The 25289-nt window shown below is 38.4% G+C and overlaps 1 protein-coding gene across 1 annotated transcript; it reads right to left on the bottom strand.

The window, feature by feature from the left end:
• Positions 1 to 4125: 4125 nt before the first annotated feature.
• ELK4 (ETS transcription factor ELK4) lies at positions 4126 to 24478 on the bottom strand. Its single transcript, XM_021002912.2, has 5 exons — positions 24140 to 24478; positions 17421 to 17636; positions 15377 to 16258; positions 14423 to 14539; positions 4126 to 12533 (listed from the first exon to the last, which is right to left on the bottom strand). The coding sequence occupies exons 2-5, from the start codon at positions 17625 to 17627 to the stop codon at positions 12435 to 12437; spliced, it is 1305 nt and encodes a 434-aa protein (XP_020858571.1). The 5' UTR covers positions 17628 to 17636; positions 24140 to 24478; the 3' UTR covers positions 4126 to 12434.
• Between the last annotated feature and the right edge of the window lie 811 nt (positions 24479 to 25289).

The raw sequence follows: 25289 nt of genomic DNA, 5'->3' as shown, positions 1-25289 counted from the left end.
CCTTTTCAGATCTTCCTGAGAGCATCCTGCCCATCATTTCTTATAGTACAATAGTATTCTATCATAATCACATGCCACAACTTCTTTAGCCATTCCCCAATTGATGGGTATCCCTTCAATTTGCAATTCTTTGCCACCAGAAAAGAGCTGCTATAAATATTTTTATACATATAGGTCCTTTTCATTTTTGTTTTTTTTTTTATTATCTCTTTTGGGATACAGACCTAGTAGTGTTATTCCTAGGTCAAAAGGTATGCATGGTTTCATAACCCTTTAGGCATAGTTCCAAACTGCTGAGCTAAGCTTTGAAAGAAACCATGGATTCTAAAGGGCAAAGTGAGGTGGGAGCAAGTTTCTGGCATAAAGGACAGCCTCTATGACGGCATGTAAGTGTTAGACAGACTGCCACATACAGGGGATAGCAAGGAGACTGGTTTGGTTGTGCATGAGGGAAAGTAATATGCAGTCAATCTGGAAAGATGGGTTGGAACCAGATTATGAAAGGTTTTAAATACCAGACAGAATAATTTGTCTTTTATCCTAGAAGGAATAGGGAGCCACTGAACCTTCTTGAGGAAGGGAGTGATATGGTCAGACCTGCACTTTGGAGATTTCAATTTGGCAGCTGTATGGAGGACAGACTAGAGAGGGGAGAGATTGGGGCACTGAGGCAAATGAGGATAACTGCAACAGTAAAATTGAGAGATGGTTAAAAGAGTGGTAGCTGTGTGAATGTAGGAAAGGTGACAGAAAGAAGAGATGTTGTGGCAGTGGAATCATCAGAACTTGGCAACTGTTGAGAGAGAGAAGGAGGGAAAAGTAGAATTGAGGGTGCCTCTAAGATTGCAAATCAATCAAAAAGTATTTATTAAAAGCCTCCTATGCACCAGGCACTGTCACCCTAGGTAACTGGAAGGGTGGTGCTGCTCATGACAGAAACCAACAAGTTTTGAGGAGTGAGGGCTTTTTTTTCCCTTTTAATTGGAGGGAGGGGATAGTTGTTGACAAATTTTGTTTCAGACACACCAAATTGGAAATACCTATGGTCCATCCAGATAGAATGTCTAGCAGGCAGTTGATGAGACCAGAGTGGAGATCACAGGAGAGAGATGGGAGTGGATATATAGATTTGGAAGCTATCTGCATACAGATGATACTTGAACCCATGGTCGATGATGAGATCACCAAAAGAGCATAGAAGATTGTCTCTCTGGATCTGTTTTCTTACCTACATCATCTCTAAGGTGCCTTCTAGTTCTACATTCCTCTAAGTGTGGAGTGGCAGAAAAAGCACCAGGTTGGGAACCAAGGAAATGGGGTTCTAATCCCAGCCCTCCCATTAACTCACTCCTCCGTAAAGCCTATCTACTCATCTACAAAATAAGTAGGGCTATATCAAAGGCGTCATATGGGCCTTATGCAGCCCACAGCACTCCTAAATGCGGCCTGAACCAAAATAAAATGTAATTGGGAAATACTTAATAAAAGACAAAAATACAATAAAACATAGATAATACTACATTTTACAACTAAGTCAATACACAGCCTTCAAGGATCCTTATGCACAGTTCAATGGTCCCTGTTTCTATTTAAGTTCGACACCACTGGGCTAGATGACCTCTTACGTCCTCTTAAGACCCAATAGCATAAATGAAAACAATTAGTATCACCCCAGTTCACTTTAATGTCATGGAATTGCCATTATTTTCTCATCCTTTCAAAGGCCGTTTCACTTGGTCTCCCTTCAAACACTAGATATATTAAAAGTATGATGATTCACCATCATCTTTCACTGTCTTAACATTGTAATTGCTAGGGATGACCACGTATCTAGTTTAGTCCAATAGGAGTGTTATTTTAGGTTACCAATGTTTGCTGCCACCAGATGCGGCAGAGACAAGTTGGACTAACATTTGTTGAACTAAATTGGCTGTTAAACAGTAAAGTGCTACACTAATATAAGCTACTAAATCACCCCAAAGAAATATTGACTACATCCTATTCTTTTGCTTTGCCATCTTTGAAATGATGGTGTGATCAATTAATTCCACTTTCCCTAAAGTAGATCATCCAAGTTCTGTATAAGCTCAATAACTTCAGATACCGCCTGCTCCAAGCCTTGGTTTCTATTTCAGTGAGTACATAGAAGAGATGATGTTTCCTCAATTAGAAAATTACAGCTATGACTGCCTATAGGGACTAGAACAAAAAAATCTGAATGGACATCAAAAAATCCCACTTAGGTTTTAATAAGAAAAAACATGGAGTAGAGCTTTCATATACTCACATACACTATGCAACTCATTATTTGTTTTTCTAATTACTGCTACAAATATTTTTTGTGATACTGATCACTCTCCTCCCCTCAAGTCTACTTAAAAATTTTAAGACGTCCAATTCACATCCAACGTCTAATGGAAAGACCCGAATGACATTTATTAAGTACCAACTAGATGCAAGGCACCGTGCTGGGGTTTAAAAGATGAATGAAGACACAAATCCTTTCCTCAAGGAATTTCCAATTTTGTAGGAAGGTTACAAGTTATAGTATAATGAGTGTACAGGAAAAGTCTAGAGTAGTATGAGAGATAACTGGATAACATATCTGGGGGGATCAGGAAAGACTTCATGGAGAAAGTGGCATTTGAAGAGGCTTTTAAGAAAAATATTTAAAAAGGTAGTTATATGGGAAGAAATCATTTTCATCATGGAGCACTGCCTACCTAAAGCATGAAGCAAGAGTAGGAGGAGGTGGGTTGAGACCATGAAAAGTCGAGTAGTCTAATTTGACTGGAATATAGGGTAAGGGGAGTAGAATGAAATAAGGTTGAAAAAGTAGTTTGGAGCCAAATTATAGAACACCTTGAATGCTAGATTAAGGAGTATGATTTTTATTCAATAAGCAATGATATTTAGCAAAACTAAAGGTCTTTTAGCAAGGTCAGATAGATATACCTTAGAAAATGACCCTGTTTAGTAAGTTAAGAATTAAAGCAAGATCAGAAAGGATATCTAGTGAAAAGGACGGAGCAGATGCCAGAAATATTGCAGAAGTAAGGATTTTCCTAACCAACTCCATCCTGATACTCTCTGTATTCCTAAGGGCTCTCATTAGCTTTGGTGTATGGGAAGTTACTATTTGTTATCTATCATAACATCTTCCCATAGACCATGGTTTATTGCAAAAGGTCCATTTGGAGATGAGGAGAAAAAAAATGCTGGATTTGGAATTCCAAGGAAGTAAGTTTAAATCCTGGCTCTCCCATTTATTACTCATTACTTGGTACCTGTGGATTTCGGACAAACCATTTAATCTTGCTATGCCTTAGTCTCCCTCCTCTATAAATTGAGTTGGATTAGATGACCTCTAAAGGTCCTCTAGCTTCAAATCTATGATCCATGAACATTCCTGTGCCTCACTCATACCAAATACATTTTCCTATGAATTCTATATAAGAAGTTACCTAGTAAAAATGGGTTTGCTGGGGCTGAATCATTGAGAAGAATAAGCCTGCTGGGATGAAGTCTGCCTCCAACATCAGCCCCGATCAAGTTCATGTTCCTCATCTTTTGACTGACCCCTTGAAAAACTATGGACAAGAGGATTAAAACGTGAGAGATTTTTTTCATCCTTTTTAACTTGTATCCCCAGTGCCAAGTATATAGTGTTTCTTCAGTACTTGTTGACTGGTAGGAAACCACGGGATTTGATCACGACAGCAGCCAAAGCCCAGATCACTTGTCTCTCAAATAAGTCTTCACCAGTACAACCAGGAGATAGTGGAATTAGTCCATTTCAGGGCCTCTGGAGAATGATACAAGGAACTGCTCCTTTTGGAAGCCATGATTCAAGGAAAAAACATGCAGGGAATGTTGAGGAGAATGCCCTAATATTTTAGGTATACCTGGTGTTAAAGCCAGGGGACAGGAGGATATCAGCATGAGTTTGAACCCTATGATAGTCACAGGCATCACCTCTGAAAGATCACGGAGAACAGTACCACAGGTTTAGGAATGGGCAAGGGAAGAGGGTAGAAATTTTAAACTATAAATTAGCAAGCTAGACTTTGATTCTTGGCCCGAATGAATAATAGAAGATAAAGAAATAATTCATACAGGAAAGGATTTTGTTAAAAATATTTATTAAAAAAATACAATTGTTTTGCATGTCTGGTTGCACATATAACTATTAACATATATGCATGATTTCTGACTTGAATAAATTCGCTACAATGCTTTTTAAAGCCAGTTCGCATTATACAAAGCAAATCCCTCCGTCAGTTCTTACATAAAATAGTTTTCTAAAACTTTAATTTTTTTTAAAAAAGGTACACATTGCCACTACAGCAATGTGTGTGTGTGTGTGTGTGTGTGTGTCTGCACGCGCACGCATGCGAGCACAAAAACTTACTCAATTTTTTTTTAAAATCACCTGATTATTCAGGGCAGCCCTCTCATAAGAGTCAGAGATGCTCTGGTTATCAACAATATTTTTTTCTTTTAAAAGCAGCATGCTTTAAAGCCCTCAAAGTGCAAACATAAACCTTTTCCTCACTGATCTAATCCTTGTGATAAGGTCTCTTTGCTATGTTTAAACATAAAAATTCTGGATTCTAGCTGCCCAATACTCCTGATCAACCTTGAAGATCATCCCTTTATTACTTCCCCACAGTGCATTAGTATTGCTCAGCTAGAAGACATGGCAGTTTCTCTCTAGTGGCACCATCAGCACTAATATTTTTTGCACTTTCCAACCTTTTTCATGTTGTAACACTCTGAAGGTCTGTCTAATGTAAATTGTACTGGGATTAATAAAGACCAGGGATTAATCAACATTTCAATAGTTATCTAGCTTTCTGTTTTGTTTTGTTTTTACTACATACGTACTTGCATTATACACTAGCAACACAAGCATTACTTCTTTACAATGGAAGTAGATACTAGATATTAGATACAATTTCAATAAAATGAACAAGGAAAAAAATTACAAAGAAGCAACTGTTCCCAGTTAAGTTGATTTAAGTATAAAGAAAGCACTCTAACAATTTTTCATTACCACATGTCCCAAACTAAGACCTATTTCTGAAATTATGCATTTTCTCTGATGTAAAACCTGTCAGTGTTTACAGAGTAAAACTCTCACAGGTAGATATGCTTTTTAAAAAATCCACTCCATGGACTGGGTGAATGAAATCCAAGAGTGCAAATCTGTTTAGCCTCAGTTAATGTTAAGCTCTTAGTTACATCAAAGATATAATCACACATATTACCAACACTAGAATAGCTCAACCAATGGAATTTCTAAAGAACTAATATTAAAATTATTCCCCATTAACTACTCACTCCCAGCTGTCTCTTGTATACATATACTGTTCATAGACACAAAAGTGCTCTTTAGCTGACCCAACAAAACAAGGACCATGGAGAATTTACTAGTTTGTTCTTCACAAAGTAAATCTCTAGACAGCCTTATTTTCTGAGCCAACTCCTGATTATCTGTCAGAATAAGAGACAAGAGCTGAAAAGCTAAAATACAGAAATAAGAAATTTTAAAGCCTCATTTTAGTGAATAGTATCAATCTCCTCATACCAAATTCTTAAGCCAACAGGTATCAAAATTAACTTATGAGTTTATCTGTTTAATTTCCCCTAGCCACAATAAGTGAAATTGTCTAAAGGCAGAAGGAAAAGAAACAGTTGTAGGCTGGATGTAGGATTTATACTAATAATAAACTGAATAAATTGCTTTTGAATAATCAAGAAGTAACTATATCGATTTATTTGCTATCTCTTAGAAATGCACCTCACAGATAGATTCACTAATACTGTACGGGGGGGTACATAAAATATGCTACTGTATCACAAAAGCAATGAATGTAATGTACATAAGGCCATCTGGTAACACTGCACCAATAAACAAAAATATATGAAATGTTTTTAGAAGGGACATAATTTCCCTCCACACCACAATGAACAATAAGTAACAATGGTTACACAGAGAAGAAACCTGAAATCTGACACATTACAAAATTTTGTGTAATCCATTAATAGCAAAACATAAAAATCACATTCTATATAGCACAATTTTAAAAGCTTGTATATTTAAAAACATTCTAGCCAAAATACACCTCAAAAAGCCTAGTAGAATAATCAATTTTGTGAATCCATTTGCCCCCCTCCCAAACAGTATAAATTCCAGAAATTATAAAATAGTAATAACCTCCACTCCCTGATCCTCTAAAGCCTTCAGTTGAAAAATTAAAAATTAAAACAAACAAAAAATTAAGTGCTTCCAGTTATGAAAATAGTGCTAATAATGGTGCACGACAACATGACAAATAGATTCGCATCAGCAAGCAAATAGCATCCTACCACTGTAGTCCAATCATATCAGGTTATTTAGTTTGCCAAAGCTCTGGGCCAGCTTTAGGTCATCCTCAATCCAAAAGGTCCTAAATCTGCCCTAACAGAACCCTCCTAGAGCCCCATTACCTGACTGATCAAGGTAAGGAAGGCTGAGAACAGCACTCATCCCAAGGTATTCTCTCTACTCTGGCATTTCTCCTTCCACTGACAATGCACTGTTCAAAGGGTTAAATCAGGCAACAAAGGCCAACTTCTAGTCATTCAATCCATGGTCACATTTCTCTATTTTAAGAATAGTAATTTCAGTATAAACCCCTATAATTATGCTGCAAGCAACCTGATGAACAGAGTCTCAACAGAGAAGCAAAAGTAAATGAAGACTATTGTTTAAAAATCCTGTTTGCCCAATCTTATACCAATAAAACAGACCAGAATATAAGATAATTTTTCAAAATTACATGTCATAATAGCACTGGGCTTTTTTAAGTTGGCAAGCAATAGTCCACATTAAGGCTTATGACTTTGTATTTACTGATATTTTTTAAAATAAGAAATTGAAATGTGCAAGGCATTAAACTTTAAAAAGTGATGTGAAACTGCAAAGTGCAGCAAAATTTTAGTTCTAGTATAAAATATATAGCCTAGGAACTATCCTAGTCTAAAGGATGAATAATACATATATATCCCTCTGAAAAATAGATTTTTTTATACATATATATATATACACATACACACACACACATTTAGCCAATATGCCAGAATGACTTGGAAGGAAATGTTCCAGTCTCTCGATTAAATATTAAAAAATAAAATTTTAAAACTGACAAAACTGTCAGATGTATATTATACCTAAGAGACCAGAGTTACTGTTATTTAATGTTTAATCACTTTCCCATGAATATTCTAATTAAAGGTTTCACTAAACATTTTAACAGAAATTTGAATTTTCTATTCTTTGTAAGATACCTAAGTTAAAACCAATATTCCCTCTCTCACAAATTACTTTCAAAATGGTAGGTATAAATGTCAACACCCCAGCTATAACAATTTTCTGGCAGATTGTTGATCTATTCATTAAAATATTTTTTCAGAAAGGTGGCTCTGGGAAAAAAATGGTGGCTCTCAGGGGAATATTTATTCTACATTGGCACCTCAGATGTGCTCAGTTTGCAAATCAAAACAAGATTTTCTTACCAAGAGGCTATACCCAGTATCTAAAATCAAGTCAAAACCGTCCCTTTTCCTTGCTAGTTACTAGGCCCACCCGCAAGAATTCTAGATTTCAAGGTGCAAAAGCTTCAGTGGTGGTTCTTCTGATAACCTAAGAGGCAGAGTAGGGTACTTTGTTTTAGGAAGTACAAGCAACATTTGAAAAACAACCACCCACACAACCTATCTTGGACACAAAACCAAGCAAGCATATGTAACAAGATGCTTTTTTTAAAGAGCCTATTGTCCAACCAGTTCTCTGACTGGAGAAAAATGAAAGTTAATCTCTACTTCATTTAAAGCTATTATGGATGGGAAAATTAACTCCATCACACTACCCTATGCAAGTCTCTTCGAGAAATGACATTGTTATACTCCTAGCCAGAAGACTCTCTACCAGCATCCTTCCTGCTTTTCTACAGGTCTTAAAATTCATCTTGGGCTTTAGATTTCATCTAATAGGGATGAAGACCCTGCCACTCCCATCAATTTGTTTTATACATAAAGTTCTAGATACATCATAAAAATGGCACTTCAGAAAGCAGAATTCTGTATTTCAAAACCTAATTTATCACAACAAAGGGCAAAAGGAAAAATGGAAACAAATCAGATTGGAACTGAGTGATAAATAGCATAAATCCATCCCTAAAAACATCCCTTTAGAACCTAAAAATGTTCCCTTATGTCCAAACAAAACCTTCCAATGAAGGATGAAAATAGGCCACATAAGTATACAGTAAAATAATTTTACATAATCCTGAAATTTGTAGTAAAATGATTACATAAAGGCTAAAAACAATTTATGGCAGTAAAATGAAAATTATAGTCACATGGAGGGGGAACTATTGGGAACACAAACTCTCAATTGCCAACTTATATTTTACCCAATTCATTTGGCCTTTTTTATTTGGCAACTTTTTAAAGAGAATGCTGAGTTTCATAGAAGTTAATGGCACACTCATGTACAAAATTCTAAATCTGTTATGGAGACGTTTGCATAAAAGGAAAAACCTAATACAAGAATAATCTGTATCATAAAAAAATACATGATTTTTTTCAAGGCTGAACTTGGAAGTAATACATTAAAACAATACTGCATGAATGTCTATGAGTGTGATTAAACTGACTGCACAAACAGCTTATCATCAGAACACAGCATCAGGAAACCAGTACTTCAGTATTAGCAAGAAGCAATGTTGTTGGACAACACATCATCATTCAATACGGGGTGTACACATAAATGAAGTGACGCTATTCCCGAGAGTTAAAGTTCTGGAATTCTAGGTTCTGTTTTTCTTTGTAAGTCTTACTGGTAATCTGGAAATAACTAGTAAGTAGAGTCTCCAGTGAGCTCTCAATTCTCGCTGTCTGAAACAATAGCATATATAGGTCTAGGCCCTTAAAGGGCTTTTCCAGTTAAGCTTAAGTCAATTCCCTAATATTTCCTACATGTATTTCTGAACTTAACTTTTTCTTCCAGAACATAAGGAAAACTTCCTGGGTTTGACTAGGTATCACCTGTGAAAGTGCTAAACCAACAGTCCTAGAGATTCAAAGCTCTCTCCATGGAACTAGAAAAAGCAAATATTACAGTATCTCCCTCCCTCAGAACCAGATTATCCTAGGAAGCAAAGAACTCTGGACGTGGCATCAGGAGACTAGGGTCCTAGCCTTAGATGGTGCCAAAGGAATGCTTTACAGTATACAGACTGCTAAAAATACGTAACAAACTTGTCAAATCTCTTTCCCTGAAGAGCTTTAAAAATGTGTTGAACATATATTTTACATGGTTTGGATACAGTTTTACTAGAATGATGGAGAACAAGCAAAATGACCGTGACCTTGTCCTTTGCAATTCCAAGATGATGCAAAATGAATTAGTGGAAGTTTTTATCTTATTATAACATATATGTACCAATCCCAAATCACTGCAACACACCACTTTAAAGAATAAAGATTATTAGCAACAGATTATGATTTGATTTTGAATATAAGGCAGCATAATATCTTTAATGAGGAATAATACTTTGAGAAATGATTGTGAAAGTTGTTGCAAGGTAATATGGGTCAGATGGCAAAGAAAAGAGAAGAAAGTCAGTCATACAGCAGAGCTCCTACTACCCAATTCAACTAGCTTCCCTTCTTTCACTTAGGCTATTGTTGCCTAATAGCATTCATCCCAGTAACATGATGGATAATCAGATGTAACTATTACACATCTGTATCAGCCTTCTCAATGACTATTGTTCCTAAATGGGATGCTACCTTTCTGATAAATATCTCTAAAATTTTCCAAAGATTCTGATACTGAGTTTTTGCCTAAAGGAGGTAGGTTAGGAAAAAGATGATCATGCCAGCCTTGTTCAGATGCGTTACAGTTGGCAATGTTTCATTTTTAAAAAGAACAGAAAGCTTCTCAATGATAAAAGACTCACCACCTTCCCTCAAATAAGGATGATCTCATGAAAAGAAAGCAAATCACAATCAACCAGTTATGGCTACATACCTCTCTAAGGTTGCAGGGACAGATATATTTAAGGGAAACCAGATAAAACTGGTTTCCATTAAGCTGCCTTTAACAGTGCCATCTAGTTCCCTGACATCCCTATCCTTAAAGACAGGAAATGCACAGAGACCAAAGATGTGATCTTGGAAAACAATCCAATGGCTTTATTCCTCATGAAAATAAATTTTTCCTTAGTGCTTAACAATTTTAAAACTCCCAGGTAACTTGAACCCCTAGCATCTACTTATTACAAAGTACAAAATAGTAAGCATACTAATGACACTAGCTCAGAAAGTGCTATTGGAGGTTTAATTTTCAAAGAGATGTACAAACTAAATAATCCAAATGACAGTTCCTGGTCACTACCTACCGCTACCTTTCAGCACTGCTATTGCACATCTCAGGAATGGATGGGTTTCTTATGCTAATGCTCCACAAATGAGCCAGCAACATACCTCCGAAATTTCAAAATATATGAAGGCAGTTCCCTGAATATATCCTTTTCCTCCACTCTCAGTCAATCAAGCTATGTATTAAAATTGATCTACTAGGCTGAGAAAGAGACTATTTTAGGACAGAAAGACACCATTCCACACCAAAAGTGGGTGAGCAAGTAATGTTATAAAATCTTGAGACCTCTGATTACACAAGTTATTATGAATACAATCTATACCAAAATTATGTAGCCAGCTACTTTCTTCTAATTAAAGTCTCATACATAAGAATCTCTATACAGTATAAAAACAAATTTAAAGTGAATTTTGTGCAGCTGGAAGGTGCTGAGTTGATGTATTGTCATCTGGAATCCTTCGTTTCTTTATCCCCAGCACAAGCAGTAAGCATATGAGTTCTCCCTCATCCTATTTAGTCAGTGTGATACAATCTTATGCTATCTCTAGCACAAAGGGAAATTCAACCTGGGGAGATTATCTGAATCTAGACTTCCAGGCCAAAAATATCAACGCAGTACCCAACTATGATGCTGGCCTCAGTCCAGTTTCTTGAATTAGGAAAAGCTACATTCACCTCACATGGACAGGGAATGATTTCTACCACATGGCTGATGTTTGGCGAATTAAAGCAAGTTCAGTGACTCTGAGATGAAAGCCTGCATTTCTCATTACCTGAACAACCCCAAACCAAAGCATGGGTATTCTCAAGTAAATGCCCCACCCATTAAGATAAAAATATTCCTACAAAATAAGTGCTTCTTTACCTCAATGCTGATTTTGAGGACTTCACTTTTCACCTTTCTCTCACATCTTCAAAACTATCACAACTTCAAATTTTAAAAGGAAATAAGAAAACAATGCATAGCAGAACCTGAGTAACTATGAACAGAAACGGGTCCTGTACTTTGGGTATCTTTTTGACTGAAAAAGCCACAAATGTTCTTTCAGCTTGCTCATTAGGCGTCTTAACTAAACATGTCCTAAGTTTTCAATAATGCAGCATCATCCTCACAACAGCCTATTCCTCATCCACAGTACTGTATTCAGTGGGTGTACAACTATACCACCCAGAGTGCGGTATAGACAATGTTTCTATGCTGGATGCAGAGTCCCATCTTCTCAAAGAGTCTTCCAAGCACTGTCTTATAAATCAGTGCCCATCACTTCAGGTTTAAAGAGTCTCCCTCAGTGTAAAGGAGAAAAATGGGACCCCATGCTCTGTTGACAGGTTCAGACAATATCGCACATGGCTCATGGTAACTGAGAGATTCACCCTGAAGAAATGCAAACTAGATGCCTCTTTCTGGGTTGCTTGCATATACTACAATTCACTGCAAAACTGTTTGTCTCCTCAACAGTGCTATTAACACCTCACTCTGTATGAAAGAGGAATACTTCTTTGTCCATGGCCATTTATCAGTTATAACTGACAGTGTATTCTTCACAGTGTGAGAAAGAACACCAAGAATCTCAAGGTGTGGCCAGTTTCATCCATCTGATGGTTTCTTGAAATAACTTATTCCAAGTATGAATCTCTTTCCTGACAACAGGTCCCAGTAGCCAAAATATTATTTTTGTTCTCATTTGCTCATATCAAAACACTATTCCATCTCTGTATTTTGCAAAAAACTCCTTTTACCCAAAATGAAGAGGGAGGATAAAGAAAAGGAGAGGCAAAAGGGACAGGTGGAGTCTAGACTCCAATTAAGGCGTTTCCATACATAGTCCCAACTTGAGTCCTATCAAAGAAAACTCTGAAAAGGCATTTTAAATGGGAACGGCAAAAATCACAACAATCCATTATCAGCATTGTGTAATTACAAACTGCTCGTTTTAAGTATGATCATGCTGAATGTTTTTTTCTTCTTTGCTTCTTAGTTCTCTTTTCACAAGTGCATGTGCTATGTTTTTTGCAGATCTGGAGAAAAGGGGCCAGGTGTGGATGGTCCATCCAGGCTAGACAGAGTAAATGACCCATGACTGTTCAGGACAGAAGGAAACTGAGAAAGAAAATAAAACACATTATAATCTTATTATTCAATTTCAACTTCCATTTTCTGTCTACTGAACTCCCTGAGGCACAACAGCTCATGCAGTGGCTAATAGGACCAATTTCTTGCCAAAGGCAGTCATCACTGTTTATCATCAGAACACATGCCTGGACTACAGAAACTTTATTTACAAAATGGAGTTTCTTTCATAAAATTCAAATGTCAATATCCTTTAACCCACTGTCCCATAATAGAAACTGAGAACACAAAAACTGGTCCAATTTTAGGCCATACTCCAAAAACATTCTCTCTTAAAGAAGGAAAAACAGAGCTAGGGAGACAGATGTGTATATCTATGGAAAAACAACAGCCTGCTATACTGTAGGCTACACCAAGCTTTTATATAAGCCAGGCTTGGGCAAACAATACAACCTACAGTCTCCCTCTATGTAAGTTTATTTTCTTAACAAAAATATGTTACTGTTACAAAGTAGGAAACCAGCTGATAAATCAAATCCAACACTGTTATTGTCATTGCCTCTTTTCCATCTCCCTTTTAGATACCATTTAAAAAACACAATGGAAATTTCCTAAAATACGTTTCGCTATAGAGTGGAATTTAGTAAAATGCCAATAATGGAATCCATCTAAGGGGGTTTAGTTACTGAGGTACCAAAAAGACTTCGTTATAAGGAAGTTCTGCCTAGTTTTCATGTCACAGATCCTGAAGAAAGTGACAAAAGAAGGCTTCAGTGTATTTATGGTTCCTGGAACAAAACCTCCCAAGCAGTCTTGCTTTGCAGACCATTCTATAAACTCTCAGTTATCTCTGCTAATAAAGGGCAAGGAAATATGGATAAACAGAATACAGAAAATCTCTAGGAAATTTAATTTGAGTCAATAATTTAAGGGTCATTTACTAACTTAAGGGAAGCAGCTAGGCGGCTGGAGAACTGGATGTGGAGACATGAAGACAGGGTTCAAATCCTGCCTCAGATATTATGTGACCAAGTCATTTAACCCATCTGTCTCAGTTTCCACATCTGGAAAAATAGGTATAATAAAGCACCCACCTCACAGTGTTGTTGTGATGACTAAAGGAGATAAGCTATCTTAAAGCACTTCACAAACCTTAAAGTGATATACTGGGTGTCCCAAAAGTCTCAGTGCAGTCAAAAAGCTTTTTTTTTTTTTAAAAAGGTCAAAACTACACCAAGACTTTTGGGACAAGTGTATGAATTCTATTTCCTTTTCTTTATCCCATCTACTCACTGAGAGAATAAATAAGCAGTTAAATGATAAAAAGAAAGAAGAGACTGGACAGTCCTTAAAATGGACAACCAATTCCTGAATCATTATTAATTGGCATACTTCTAGATCAGTGAATTAATATATTTAACATCTATTCTTTCAGGGAAACTATAGAAAGCAAAACCTACTTTTTTTTTTTAATAGAATAAAGGCTAAAGACCTCAAGGGCTTGTTGATTTCTCAACTGACAGGATATTTACTACATTCAATCTGTTAGAGGACAATTAGCTACGTTCACCTAAAAAAAAGAGTCTTTTCAAAGTTTAAAATGGTGGGAAAGATTTAAGGAGAATTATCAACTATTTAAATATTTAACAACTGCAGCTCTAACTCAAATTCATATAATATGAAACAACAACAACAAAAGAAATCTAGCTATGAGGTGGATATTTATCACAGATGCTGGTTTTCTGTTATTTTATGAGACTAACAATAGAGTTCCAAACAAGAGTCGGGATTCAGAAACATATGTATTAATTACAAGCTACAGAGTGAACAATTGGACACTGTGTTCTTGCCCTGTTTCTCAATTTAGACTTGCCCCATATATAAAATCTGAAAATGATGAAATGCAGTATATAATTTACCTGGAAAAGGGTGTTAGCACCTTGCAGTCTGGCTGGACTTAAAGGAGCAACAGGACTGAGAGTGCTCCAAAAGTGGATACTGGAGAGCAAAGGACTTGGCGTCAATAAGATAGGAGTCTGTAATACACAAGACAGAAATATTTACCAAATCAAATCACTGACATCCCAGATAGTGTCACATACACAATAGCCTAAAGCAAAAACTTTCTCCAAATCCGAAAAATACGCAAAAGGCAAAAACCCGATCACCACTTTAAACAGCCCAAGAAAAATAAAGGCAACAATAACTTCTTTCTCTTTCTTTCCAGGGGTTTCCCCAAGTAAGAAAACGGATTCTGATCCACTGGTTCTTTTTTCCAAGTGAAAAAGAACAGAAGGTAAGACTCATTCATATAGGGATATTTTCTCCTTAATGAAAAGAAAGCCTGAAACTAACATGGGAGTAATTCACCTATAAAAAATGTTACGTGGGATGAGCAAGTTAACAAATATCTAACATAACTGTGCAAACCTGTTACACAGCATCATACTGGTAATTTTTAAGAGTTCTCAGTACCTATTTTCTGATACTGAAACTTAACTACAAAAAAGCCTCAGTGTTAGAAAATACAATCAGTGTTCTTGGTCTTTGCCAACATCCAATTTGATATGACAAAAAAAAAAAAGACACCCATATGTACTTGGGGAGGGGACCCAAAGAGGTTGCTTACAACATCTGACATTCTTTTTATACCAAAACTTTTGTGAGGAGTTGTGTAGCCTAACTAAGTAAAAAGAAAGGAGATGAAGTTGATTTAAATGTAAAGTATGACTCAAAGGGTCATCCTTAACCTTTTCAGTAACTGAAAGACAAAAAAGAAGGCAGTAGCAGATTGAGAGCTTAAATTATGGCTGAATTTTTTTTAAGTTATGTAAAAGCAAACAATCCTGACATTAAAAGAAGGGAAGAGCTACCTGTGAAAAAAGTGCAGGGGTGAGAGAAGCCGTAGGGAGAGAGGGACTCAATATTCCCAGTGGGCTTGGATCACTGCCTGTGATCACCAGAGTAGGTGCCAGCTCTAGCCCTTTGGGTTTCTTGGACCTTGATGAATGATTTGTGCTCTCTTTCTCTAGCAGTGCTAACTCCTGGTCTTTGGGCTCCAATGAAAAGTTCTGAGAGAGGCCCACAGACTGAGAAGTCACTGAGTCAATGTCTGTGTCAATATCTAGGTCTGCATTAGGACTCAAGGGTGGTGAAGGTGATCTGGAAGGATCCTGCAAAGAGGGAGATATGGAAGAAACAGGAGGTGTAGTGGTAAAAGTGGTCATAATATAGGGTATGGAAGGTGGCGTTTCTGGAGAAGACATTTTTTGAGGAACTAAAGTCTCCAAGGCTTGGAGGGTTTCTTCTGAAGCTGTAGAAATAGTTGGGCCAGCTGAAATGGTAGGAGGAATAGGAGCAATTGATGACTTTTTGGAGGGTGTTGTCACAAATTTGATGACTGAAGGTGTTGGTTCCTGGGGAGATTTTTTTTCTGCCAGTTTCTCAGCTGGATTCTCAATTTTTATAGACTTGAAAAGCTTTACATTGGAGGAGTTCAAAGAGTTGAGAGTAAATGAAGAGTAGAGGCCAGAGTGTATATAGTCATTGCGGCTAGAGGCCTTGGCACATGGCTGAGGTGGCTTCTCTTTCCCTCCATTCTCCAAATCTTTTGAATTGGTGATGACTTCATTGAAGCCTGAAGTTTCACAGTCTCCCTCAATCCTCCCCACAGCCACTGGATCCATGTTCAAAATCTCTGGGTAAGAGACAAACTTGTACACAAACTTCTGACCATTCACTTTTTTGATGATATTCTGTAGATAGATAAAATAAGCACATTCTTATACCCCCCTCATTAATTTAGTTGCTATTCCTCTTAGGACAAGTTGTCAAAATACTTCTTAGACATATGAGATTCCCCAGTAGAGAAGTTAAGACACTTCAAAATGCAAGACAGGGAAAAACTTACAAACATCTGAATTATTATATAATAATACCACTGACATTCTGCATAAAGGCTGGAATATTTTAATATTCACAACCATGCAAATCATAAGTCAAAAATTGTAGATCTTGAGGCACCTGGATGGTGCAGTGGATAAAAGCTCTGGCCTTGGAGTCAGGAGGACCTGAGTTCAAATCTGGCCTCAGACACTTGACACTTACTAGCCGTGTGACCCTGGGCAAGTCACTTAACCCCAACTGCCTCACAAAAAAAATTGTAGATCTCAGATCTTAAAATTCTATAGATGTAAACTACACCTATCCTGAGAAAGTAAAAACAAGGCATTATAATCAAAACATTAAACTCCTGTTAAGGCTCCCACTTACCTCAGAGAGACCCAAGTAATTTCTTATCTAGTAAAATTACATAGAAGGAGCAAAAGGGCAAACCACTTGCTTTGAGGTTAATGAAATAAAGGTCATTGCTTAACACAAAGCAGATACTTAGTAAACATTTGCTGAACTATTCTTTTGATCTACTTTATCTCAGTGTCATCAGAATGTATTTTAAGTAAATATAAATAAAATAAGTATATTTTAACAAAAAAGTAACTCTATAATGTCATTGATAGCCATTTATTAATGTACTGATTCCATGAGCTATGGATTAAAGAACTAAAGGAAAAGTCAAATGCAGATATAAACATTGCATACTAAAAAAATCAAGTTATAAAAATGGGAAAAAACAATCTAGCTACAAGAGCCCAAATCTGTTGTATTCTAATCCTACATTTGCTTTGTTCTTTTAAACACTGCCACAACCAGTAACAGTATGGGGGGAGGGGGGGAGGGCAGGGAAGGGAAACACGAAGTAAAAGTCTACAGAAATACAGCTGCAACATATGGACCCTCAATCCTAAATTTAAAACTACAAAGGCTCTACATCAACTTATTTAAAGGAAACCTAACATATTAAAGAAACAGTCCTTCACTGAGACTGTTCAAGCAAACAAGAATGAGGATTTCAATTACCTTTACGTAGTAGTATCTAAGTGCTCTGCTCAGCTTGTCATAATTCATGCTAGGTTTGTTCTTGCGGATTCCCCAGAGTCGAGCCACCTCCTCTGCCTGCAAAAGTTTGAACTCCCCATCATTAGAGGTCCAGCAGATCATATGTTTGTTCTGAGGCTCCTGAAGGAGCTGAAGGAGGAACTGCCACAGTGTAATAGCACTGTCCATAGCAGTGAGCTGGAAAAAAAGATAGATGAGACACATGATGACGTCAGAAAATGCTCTTTGCCTTTCCAACAGACAACAGGGAAAGAAAAATTATGTTATTTCTACAAATTGTAGGAGTCAGAATAATGGTTGCCAATTGAAAAAGGCTTTTGCTATGAATTCTAGCCTAAAACCTCACCGCCATAGCCTTTTGAGAGATCCTAGTCTAAGCATTTGTTAAATGCACTGCCTTGTCCTGAGAAAAATAACTGTCAATGACACTCCCCCCCTTTAACCTCCTTCCCCCTCAAGTGTCACAGCTGTCATTTATGGACCAACAGGCAGCAATGGTGACTCAAACATCATATTCCTTAGTTTTATTTCACAAAGTCAATCATCATTCTACAATGCTCCACAAAGATCATAATTTAAATATGAAAAGGCCTTTACTTGATCGTCTGAACCTTTTAAAAGAAGAAAAACTTCAAAACCTCAAGTTTTATGATCTCACTGTGATGACAACCCCTTTCTCTGGATGGTGAAGCAACTTGGAAATTCTCCCATGATGTTATTCATACCATAAAACTTCAAAACTGTCTGCTAGAAAGATCTTGTTTTTTATAGAAGAAACCCAGGCTTAATATACATTCCCAGGAAGCCAATAACTAGAAAAGGTTATAAAAATAAGTTAGCATGAAATACCCTTACCTTCACCATCTAGAAGTGAAACCTGAACAAGTTAACATCAACATGTGTAAACATAAATAAAAAACAAAGTCTATCAATTACCACTTAACACTATCCTGAAGTATGGAAGTTTAATGTTTCAAGTCATTCATTAAGTTTGTTAGGGTCTCTGAGTTATGATTAAAGTAAAATTTAAAAAATATTGATCATCCACTGTGTGCAAGGCACCTTGTAAGGTGCTGCAAAAAGAGGCAAAGATTAGGGAAAGAAGGTTAACATTCTTGAATTACTCTATTTTGTTCTCTTTTTTTAAAAAAGTTAAATTTTATGTTTTGAATTTTCAAGCATTTCTTTCTTTTCCTCCCTCCAATTTCTTCCTCACCAAAAAACAAATAAACAAACAAAAACAAACTTCTTGTAACAAATAAACAATAGTGGAACAAAAACTCCTTTAATGCCTACGTCCAAAAATGTGTCCCTTTCTATGTATTCAGTCCATCACCTGTCAGGATGTGGGTAGCATTCTCCATCACTGGAAATCTGGGATCATGGCTGATCAATGCAATGATCAGAGTTCTTTAAGTCTTTCAAAACTGTTCTTTTATACAATGCTGTTGCAATAGTATAAAATATTCTTCTGTTTCAACTCCCTTCTCTCTGCAAGAGTTCATACAATTCTTCCAGAATTCTCTGAAACTGCCTTATCATTTCTTACAACACAACAGTCGTCCACAACGTTTAAATACCATAAATGTCTTCAGTCATTCCCCAACTGATGGACAGCCTGCTATACTTTCCTTCTGAAGAATTCGAAGTGCTAATGTTCCACAATTAATTCACAATGTATCAAAACATTCATTAAGTTTGTTGAAGGTGTTCCTACAGAAGTCCTACTAGTCCAGTTATACAGAGAAGGGATACTACAGCCCAGAAAAGGGAAAGTTATTTCTAAATTACATACAAGGTCAACAGAAAAGCTAAGTACCAAGTTTTTTTTAGACAACCAAGTATTTTATACATTTGGAAAACTCAGGATAATTAATACTGACACTAACAGTGACCTGTGAAAGATTACAACATGCTACCATAACGCTAAATAACTATGTTTAGAAATCAATTCCATTCTGGTGTTTACACTTCAGTCAATTAATGTGTGTTACTAGAGCTTTGTGTCTTTGGAACAGTCCCAAGTCAGAGGCATATTCTTTATGAGTTAGAATGTTATAATTACTAGATTCATATTCTTTTTGGCCATACTTCTAATGATACACCATAGTTATTCAGGATATTATGCGTTCAGGGATACACAAGGCTTCCATTTAAACAAATATTTGCCAGGCAAGGCCTGTTAAAATTGCTGTAACATTCTCCCCAATAAATACTTAACTGAAGAACCCAATTTCCACATACTCATCAGTATGATGAGAATGCTACAGCCGATTAAGGGGGAAGGGGATGAAAAGTAGGGGATCTGTGTTCATCATAGCTCCAATCTAACTTTCCCGACAAACTGGACTATTCATCATTCTCCCAAAGCGTCTCACACTTTTCCACTTTTGCTCACTTCTCCCTGTATCTGGAACTCTACACATTAAGATTCATCAGCAGCTGCTCAAATTCTACTTATACTAGAAAGCCCAAATCCAAATATCCTCTTCCAGAGAGGTCTTCCCTGATTTCCTACCAAGACAGAACTGTTCTCCATTTCTATGAACCCAAATAGCACCCTTTTATAAAATCATATAATTTTAGGGCTAGAAAGAAACTGAAGAGATCATGTACTTCAATCCCTCATCCTGTGAGAGAATTGAGGCTCAAATATTCTTACCTCAGATACATATTAGCTGTGGGACCTTGGATAACTCACTTAAATTCTTTCAGGCTTAGTTTTCTTCATCTGTAAAACAGGGATAATAGTCCCTACCTCACAAGGTTGCTGTGAGGATCAAATGAGATAATCTTAAAAGCATTATATAAATCTTGCAAATCTTAAGGCATTATATAAATGACAACTTATTATTATCACCTTTTTAATGAAATTATAGTCTGTTCTACACTAGTTTTTATGTACCTTCTACCATTCCTACTAGATTATAAACTCCTTGAAATTAGGGATTCCATCTCATTTATTTCTGTATCTCCCCCAATGTTCTGCACATGTTTAATGAAAGAATGATTCGTGGAGTTAAAGCTTTTGCACCTTCAATTTATCATGACTCACCTACATTTACAAAAATAAAAGCATGATCTTCTTCACATTCTAGCACACAAATGGTGGATTGACAAAGAGTAGTTTCCAAGATGAAAGATATTCTCAAGATGGCAGGTGAAATAGTGTCACAGAAAAGAATGAGGTGGAGGGGGGTTCGAGTGAGGGGGTGTGGCTTGCTGGACAGGGGCAAGAAAAGGGATGTATCGAGGCAATGAAGATATTGTAAAAACAAATATGATCAATAAAATAAGATTTTAAAAAGAATACCAGATTTTGAGTCAGAAGATCTGGGTTTTGAGTCCCAACTCTAGTATTTACTAGCTATGTGACCGTGAACAAATCACTTACATTTCTCCAAATTTCAGTTTCCTTACCAGTAAAATGGTATAATACCTATACTACCTCATAAGATGTGTAGTAAATATTTTGTAAATTTTAAATCATTATCTAAATGTTAGTGCATTATTACTTAAAAGATGATGAGAAATTAAGCTACAGGCATAATTTATATTTGGTCATCAATTAGTGATTTTAACATCACTAAAATAATACTGAGTCAGTATATCAAATGCAGAAGCCATATTACAGAACAACATTCTCTCTGGGCGCTGACTGACTTGAAATACATTTATTGCATTTGGAATTGGAGATGTTGAGAATGAGAAGAACACTGCCACACTGAAATGAATTATTTGACTGGTACTATCCCATTCAATTAGGATATCACCCTATTCTTGCGTTGACATCTTACCCAAATTTAGTTGGCTACTTATTCCTTGTGTCCAACTCTTAAATACTATTTCCTGAAAGTATGGTATAAACAGATTTCAGTAATATCTTTTTAATGAAACAACTTGTTTTTAACACATTATACTCAATAAGTAAGCATTTATTAAGGGTCTGCTATGTGCCAGGCCCTGATATAAAGCCAAAATTATCATTCTCTGTCCTCAAGGAACTTATATTCACATACACATAAGTATACATACAAATACAAAACATATATATAAGGTATTAAGCAGAAGGGGCAGCTGCCAAGACAACCTCACCCAAGAGGCAACATGGTATAGAAGAAAAGATAACTATTGGCTTTGGAGTCAGTAGACCTCTGTTCAAAACCCACCTTGATCTTCCTATTTATATAACCTTGGACAAATCATTTAACCTTCAGTTTCTCAGTTTCCTCATCTGTAAAATAATGAGGGTGAATGAGTTGGCCTATGGTTCCTTTCAGCTCTAAAACTATTATCTTATGATCCTCTAGAGTTATATTAAGAAAATTTAAATTAAAAAAAAAGCAAAGATGATCTTATTCTTGTCACTGTGGCTCAAAAAGGAGAATACACTATATTTTTATTTCAAGATTTCTTCAAATACAGCTTGAAAGAGGGAACACTTGTGTTTTCTTTAGCACAAAGACTAAAGGAGAAATATAATGATCTTTTCTCAAAATTAGTTGCTATTAATACAAGTGGGATGCTGAATATGTTGCAACTGAGTCTGCAGTGAACATCTCAAAGCTTTGAGAATTTGAGAAAATATGTATCAGAGCATGATTTCTTAACTTTGAAATAAAGGATAATTTCTATATCAAAGTACAATGTTAATACTTTCTTATTATGAAAAGGAAGTCTCTAATTAAGTGAGACCTTTTCCACCCTAAAATATGTTTACAATACAGACTGGTTCAGTTGCTATAGTGACACAGAGCATAACTGTTTTTTAAAAAACAAAACACTAGGCTTTAAAAAACTTCAATTATTAACTAAAATAAAATAATCTCAGTTCATTAAATGGACCAAAATTGGTACTGAATTATCATTAAAATACTAAGAAACCTAATCTCTTAAGAGTGTACTCAAATAGCACTGGGAATATATAGCAAAGTATTACAAATAATAGCAATGGAAAAGATAATCATACTTTATTAACAATGTAACTGATTTCCACTTAAGCACTTCTGAAACAAAACTGAAATACAAGAAGGGTGGAAGACTAAGATTGAAAATCAAAACTCATCAAGCATTTTAATAAAGATAACACTAGAGAAACAAATAAGTTATAGTACACTAAAGTTTATGATGTATTTTCCTCACTTCATCATTCTGTTAGATAAGTATTTGTACTAGGATTTTTTTTGAGGGACTTGTAATTTCATAAGTGTAAGGAGCTCCAAGAGAGGTTACCTCCACTACCAATGCAAACAGGCACCTCCTCTCTAATTTAGTCTTAAATTTTGCCTGGGGCTGAGAGGTTAAGTGATTTGCCCCAGATCTCCAGACTCAGGTCACCACTCGATTTCCACTATGCCAAGCTGCCTGATGATTGTGACAGAGAAAGGAAAGTGAGACTTAACAAAATTCCATGACTAGCTCAGAGTCACACATCAAGGAAATATGGGAGCTTGGGATTTGAACCAGGATACTTTTTCTAAAAGTAAAATTATTCTTCCTACAAGATCAAACCATAAAAAAGGGCATGACCTAGCAACCTAAAGGTGCGATAGTGAGTTTGTGTGCCTTTTTTTTTTTTTAGCAAATACTACCCTACTGATCTTACTGAAATGGATAAAATATCATTTTCTTTGCCAAGAAAACCCCAAATGGAGTCAGGAAAGGTCAGACACAGCTGAACTACAAAATAAAAGCCAAGAGTATAAAAAAAAGCAGCAGTATCTCTTTCGGCTATGTCAGACAACAAACAGGCCTTCTTCCTCCCTGTTTCATGGTCCAGATCAGGTACATCACTGCTATGAGTCCTTCCACCTATCAGTGACTGCTTCCTTTTTACACTTCTCTTACCTCTCTGAATCCCTCCTATGAACTCATCATAATACAACCTGTAGTATTATCTTGTCCCTAGTTTCTTGAGGGCAGGGACGGGGAGGATCTCGTTTCACTTTGGCATCCCTGACACCTGGAGCAGCCTACTGGGGCATAAAGGCAAGGAGAAAAACATGCTTCTGACGAGTCCCCTTCTAACTGCTACTGCTAACTTTGTACAACTGTGTAGAAAGTGAAATTCTTCAAGGGTAGTCTGAAAAAGAATGAAACTTTATAGCCAGCTCAGGGAGAGGAAGCAAGGCTGATGACCGAGCGCCCCAGAGGAGATCAAAGTCCTGAGAAGAGCTACAACCTCCCAGGCCTTTGTAAGTAATCAGTGACTGTACTTTCATTTTCCGACTTCCTGCCACCAAATAAAATCAAACTCGCTCCCTTCCTCCCGGCCCAGACAATGATGCTTTTGTTGGGGGGTGGGGTTGGGATGCGGCTTGCGGCGCCCCGGTCCGCCCGTCCTCCGCCGAAGCGGGCTGGTCCCTAGGGACCATGCCGAGGATGCACCTCCGAACATCCCCGCAGTCGTGGGCGGGGACATGGGGGGGGAATGCGGATCCCGCTCGCGAGGACCGGAGCGGGCTGTGGGTGGCGTGAGATTGGAGGTGACAGCAGAGAGCTCGCGGGGATAGGCGGCCGGGGCGCGCCCACCCCACTCCCGCCCCCGCCGGCCCCACCCCCAAGCAGCGGGGGGAAGGGGCGCTCGCTTCCTGCGCGCGGCGTGGGCGGCGGCCACGAGAGCCGCGCCGGGCCGGGGCGCCAAGGAGGAAAGGCTGGGGAGACGGGCGAGGCTCACTCACCGAGGGCGCGGGGGTCTCCCTCAGATCCTCCTCTCCCTCAGACGCCGCCGAGCTGCGGCTCAGACGCGGCGGCCGCCGCCCGCCGCCGTCTGCTCACGCGGGCAGCCCACGGGCGCTACGGCCGCGGAGGCGGCGGCGGCCGAGCCGAGCCCGCCGGGCGTCCGCAGTCGCCCGCATCTCCCGCCGCGGCTCCTCCCGCCCCGTCCCCGTCCCCGTCCCTCGTCCGCAGGCACGCACACGCACGCACAGCCTGGGCTGCAGAGCCGGGCAGTCGGGCCGATAGCCGCCCTCACCGACCGGCCAGCGGGCGGATGGGCGGGGGCGGGGGCGGGGGCGCGGGCGCGCGCTCGGAGCGTTCCTAGCCTCGGCCCCGCGGCCTCCGCGGCTCTCCTCAGCGCTGCCACCCTCCAGCCCAGGCCGACCCCTCCCGGCCTCTGTATCTGTCGACGTCACTTCCGGGGGCGGGGCGGGCGGAGGGGAGGAGCGGTCGCTGGCGGAGGAGAGCGTGCAGGGGCCGCCGCCACAAACACCCCGCTAGAGGCCGGGGCCGGAAGCGGGTGGTGCGGGGGCTATGGCCACCCTCCGCGACGTGCGCCCCCGAGCGCCCCGACCCGGCCGTGCCCGGGGAGGGATTTTCCAGGGCCCCCTCCGGGGAGTACCCCAGGGAGGTATCCCTGGCCGGGCTTCCCCTGCCACTCCAGCGGCCCCTTGTCCTTGTCCCGGTTCCTGGGATGTGAGCATTTATTAAGCATCTACATGTGCAAGGCCCCGAGCTAAGCGCTGAAGATGCAACAAGAAGCCGAAGACAGACCCCACCCTCCAAGGACTTACCGTTTAATGGGGTAGACAACGTGCATACAAGTATATACAAAGCAAGCTACAAAAAGAATAAATAAATAGTTCCGAGGGAAGGTACTGGAATTAAGAGTCAGTAAACATTTATTAAGCACCTACTATATGCCTGGCGATGTGGTTGGCACTGGGGATACGAAAAGAGGCAAAAGACAGCCTCTTGCCCTCAAGGGGCTTCCAAAATAATGTATGTACAAACAAGTATATGCAAAGCAAGTTTCGGACAGGATGAATTTGTCTTTCGGTCAAGTCTTGTGTCCTTTTGCTGACCCCGTTGGGGTTTTCTCCGCAAGAATAC

This window comes from Phascolarctos cinereus, unplaced genomic scaffold (genome assembly GCF_003287225.1).
Source record: "Phascolarctos cinereus isolate Bilbo 61053 unplaced genomic scaffold, phaCin_HiC Scaffold_5;HRSCAF=322, whole genome shotgun sequence".
NCBI lineage: Eukaryota > Metazoa > Chordata > Mammalia > Diprotodontia > Phascolarctidae > Phascolarctos > Phascolarctos cinereus.
This window is presented reverse-complemented; position numbering and strand designations above follow the sequence as displayed.

Excerpts from the sequence above, each read along its gene's own strand:
- ELK4 (XM_021002912.2), bottom strand. The coding sequence starts at position 17,627 with ATGGACAGTGCTATTACACTGTGGCAGTTCCTCCTTCAGCTCCTTCAG. Across the intron at positions 16,259-17,420 it reads TTAGATACTACTACGTAAAG|AATATCATCAAAAAAGTGAA; the intron begins GTAATTGAAATC and ends ATCTATCTACAG. Across the intron at positions 14,540-15,376 it reads CCCCTGCACTTTTTTCACAG|ACTCCTATCTTATTGACGCC; the intron begins GTAGCTCTTCCC and ends TGTGTATTACAG.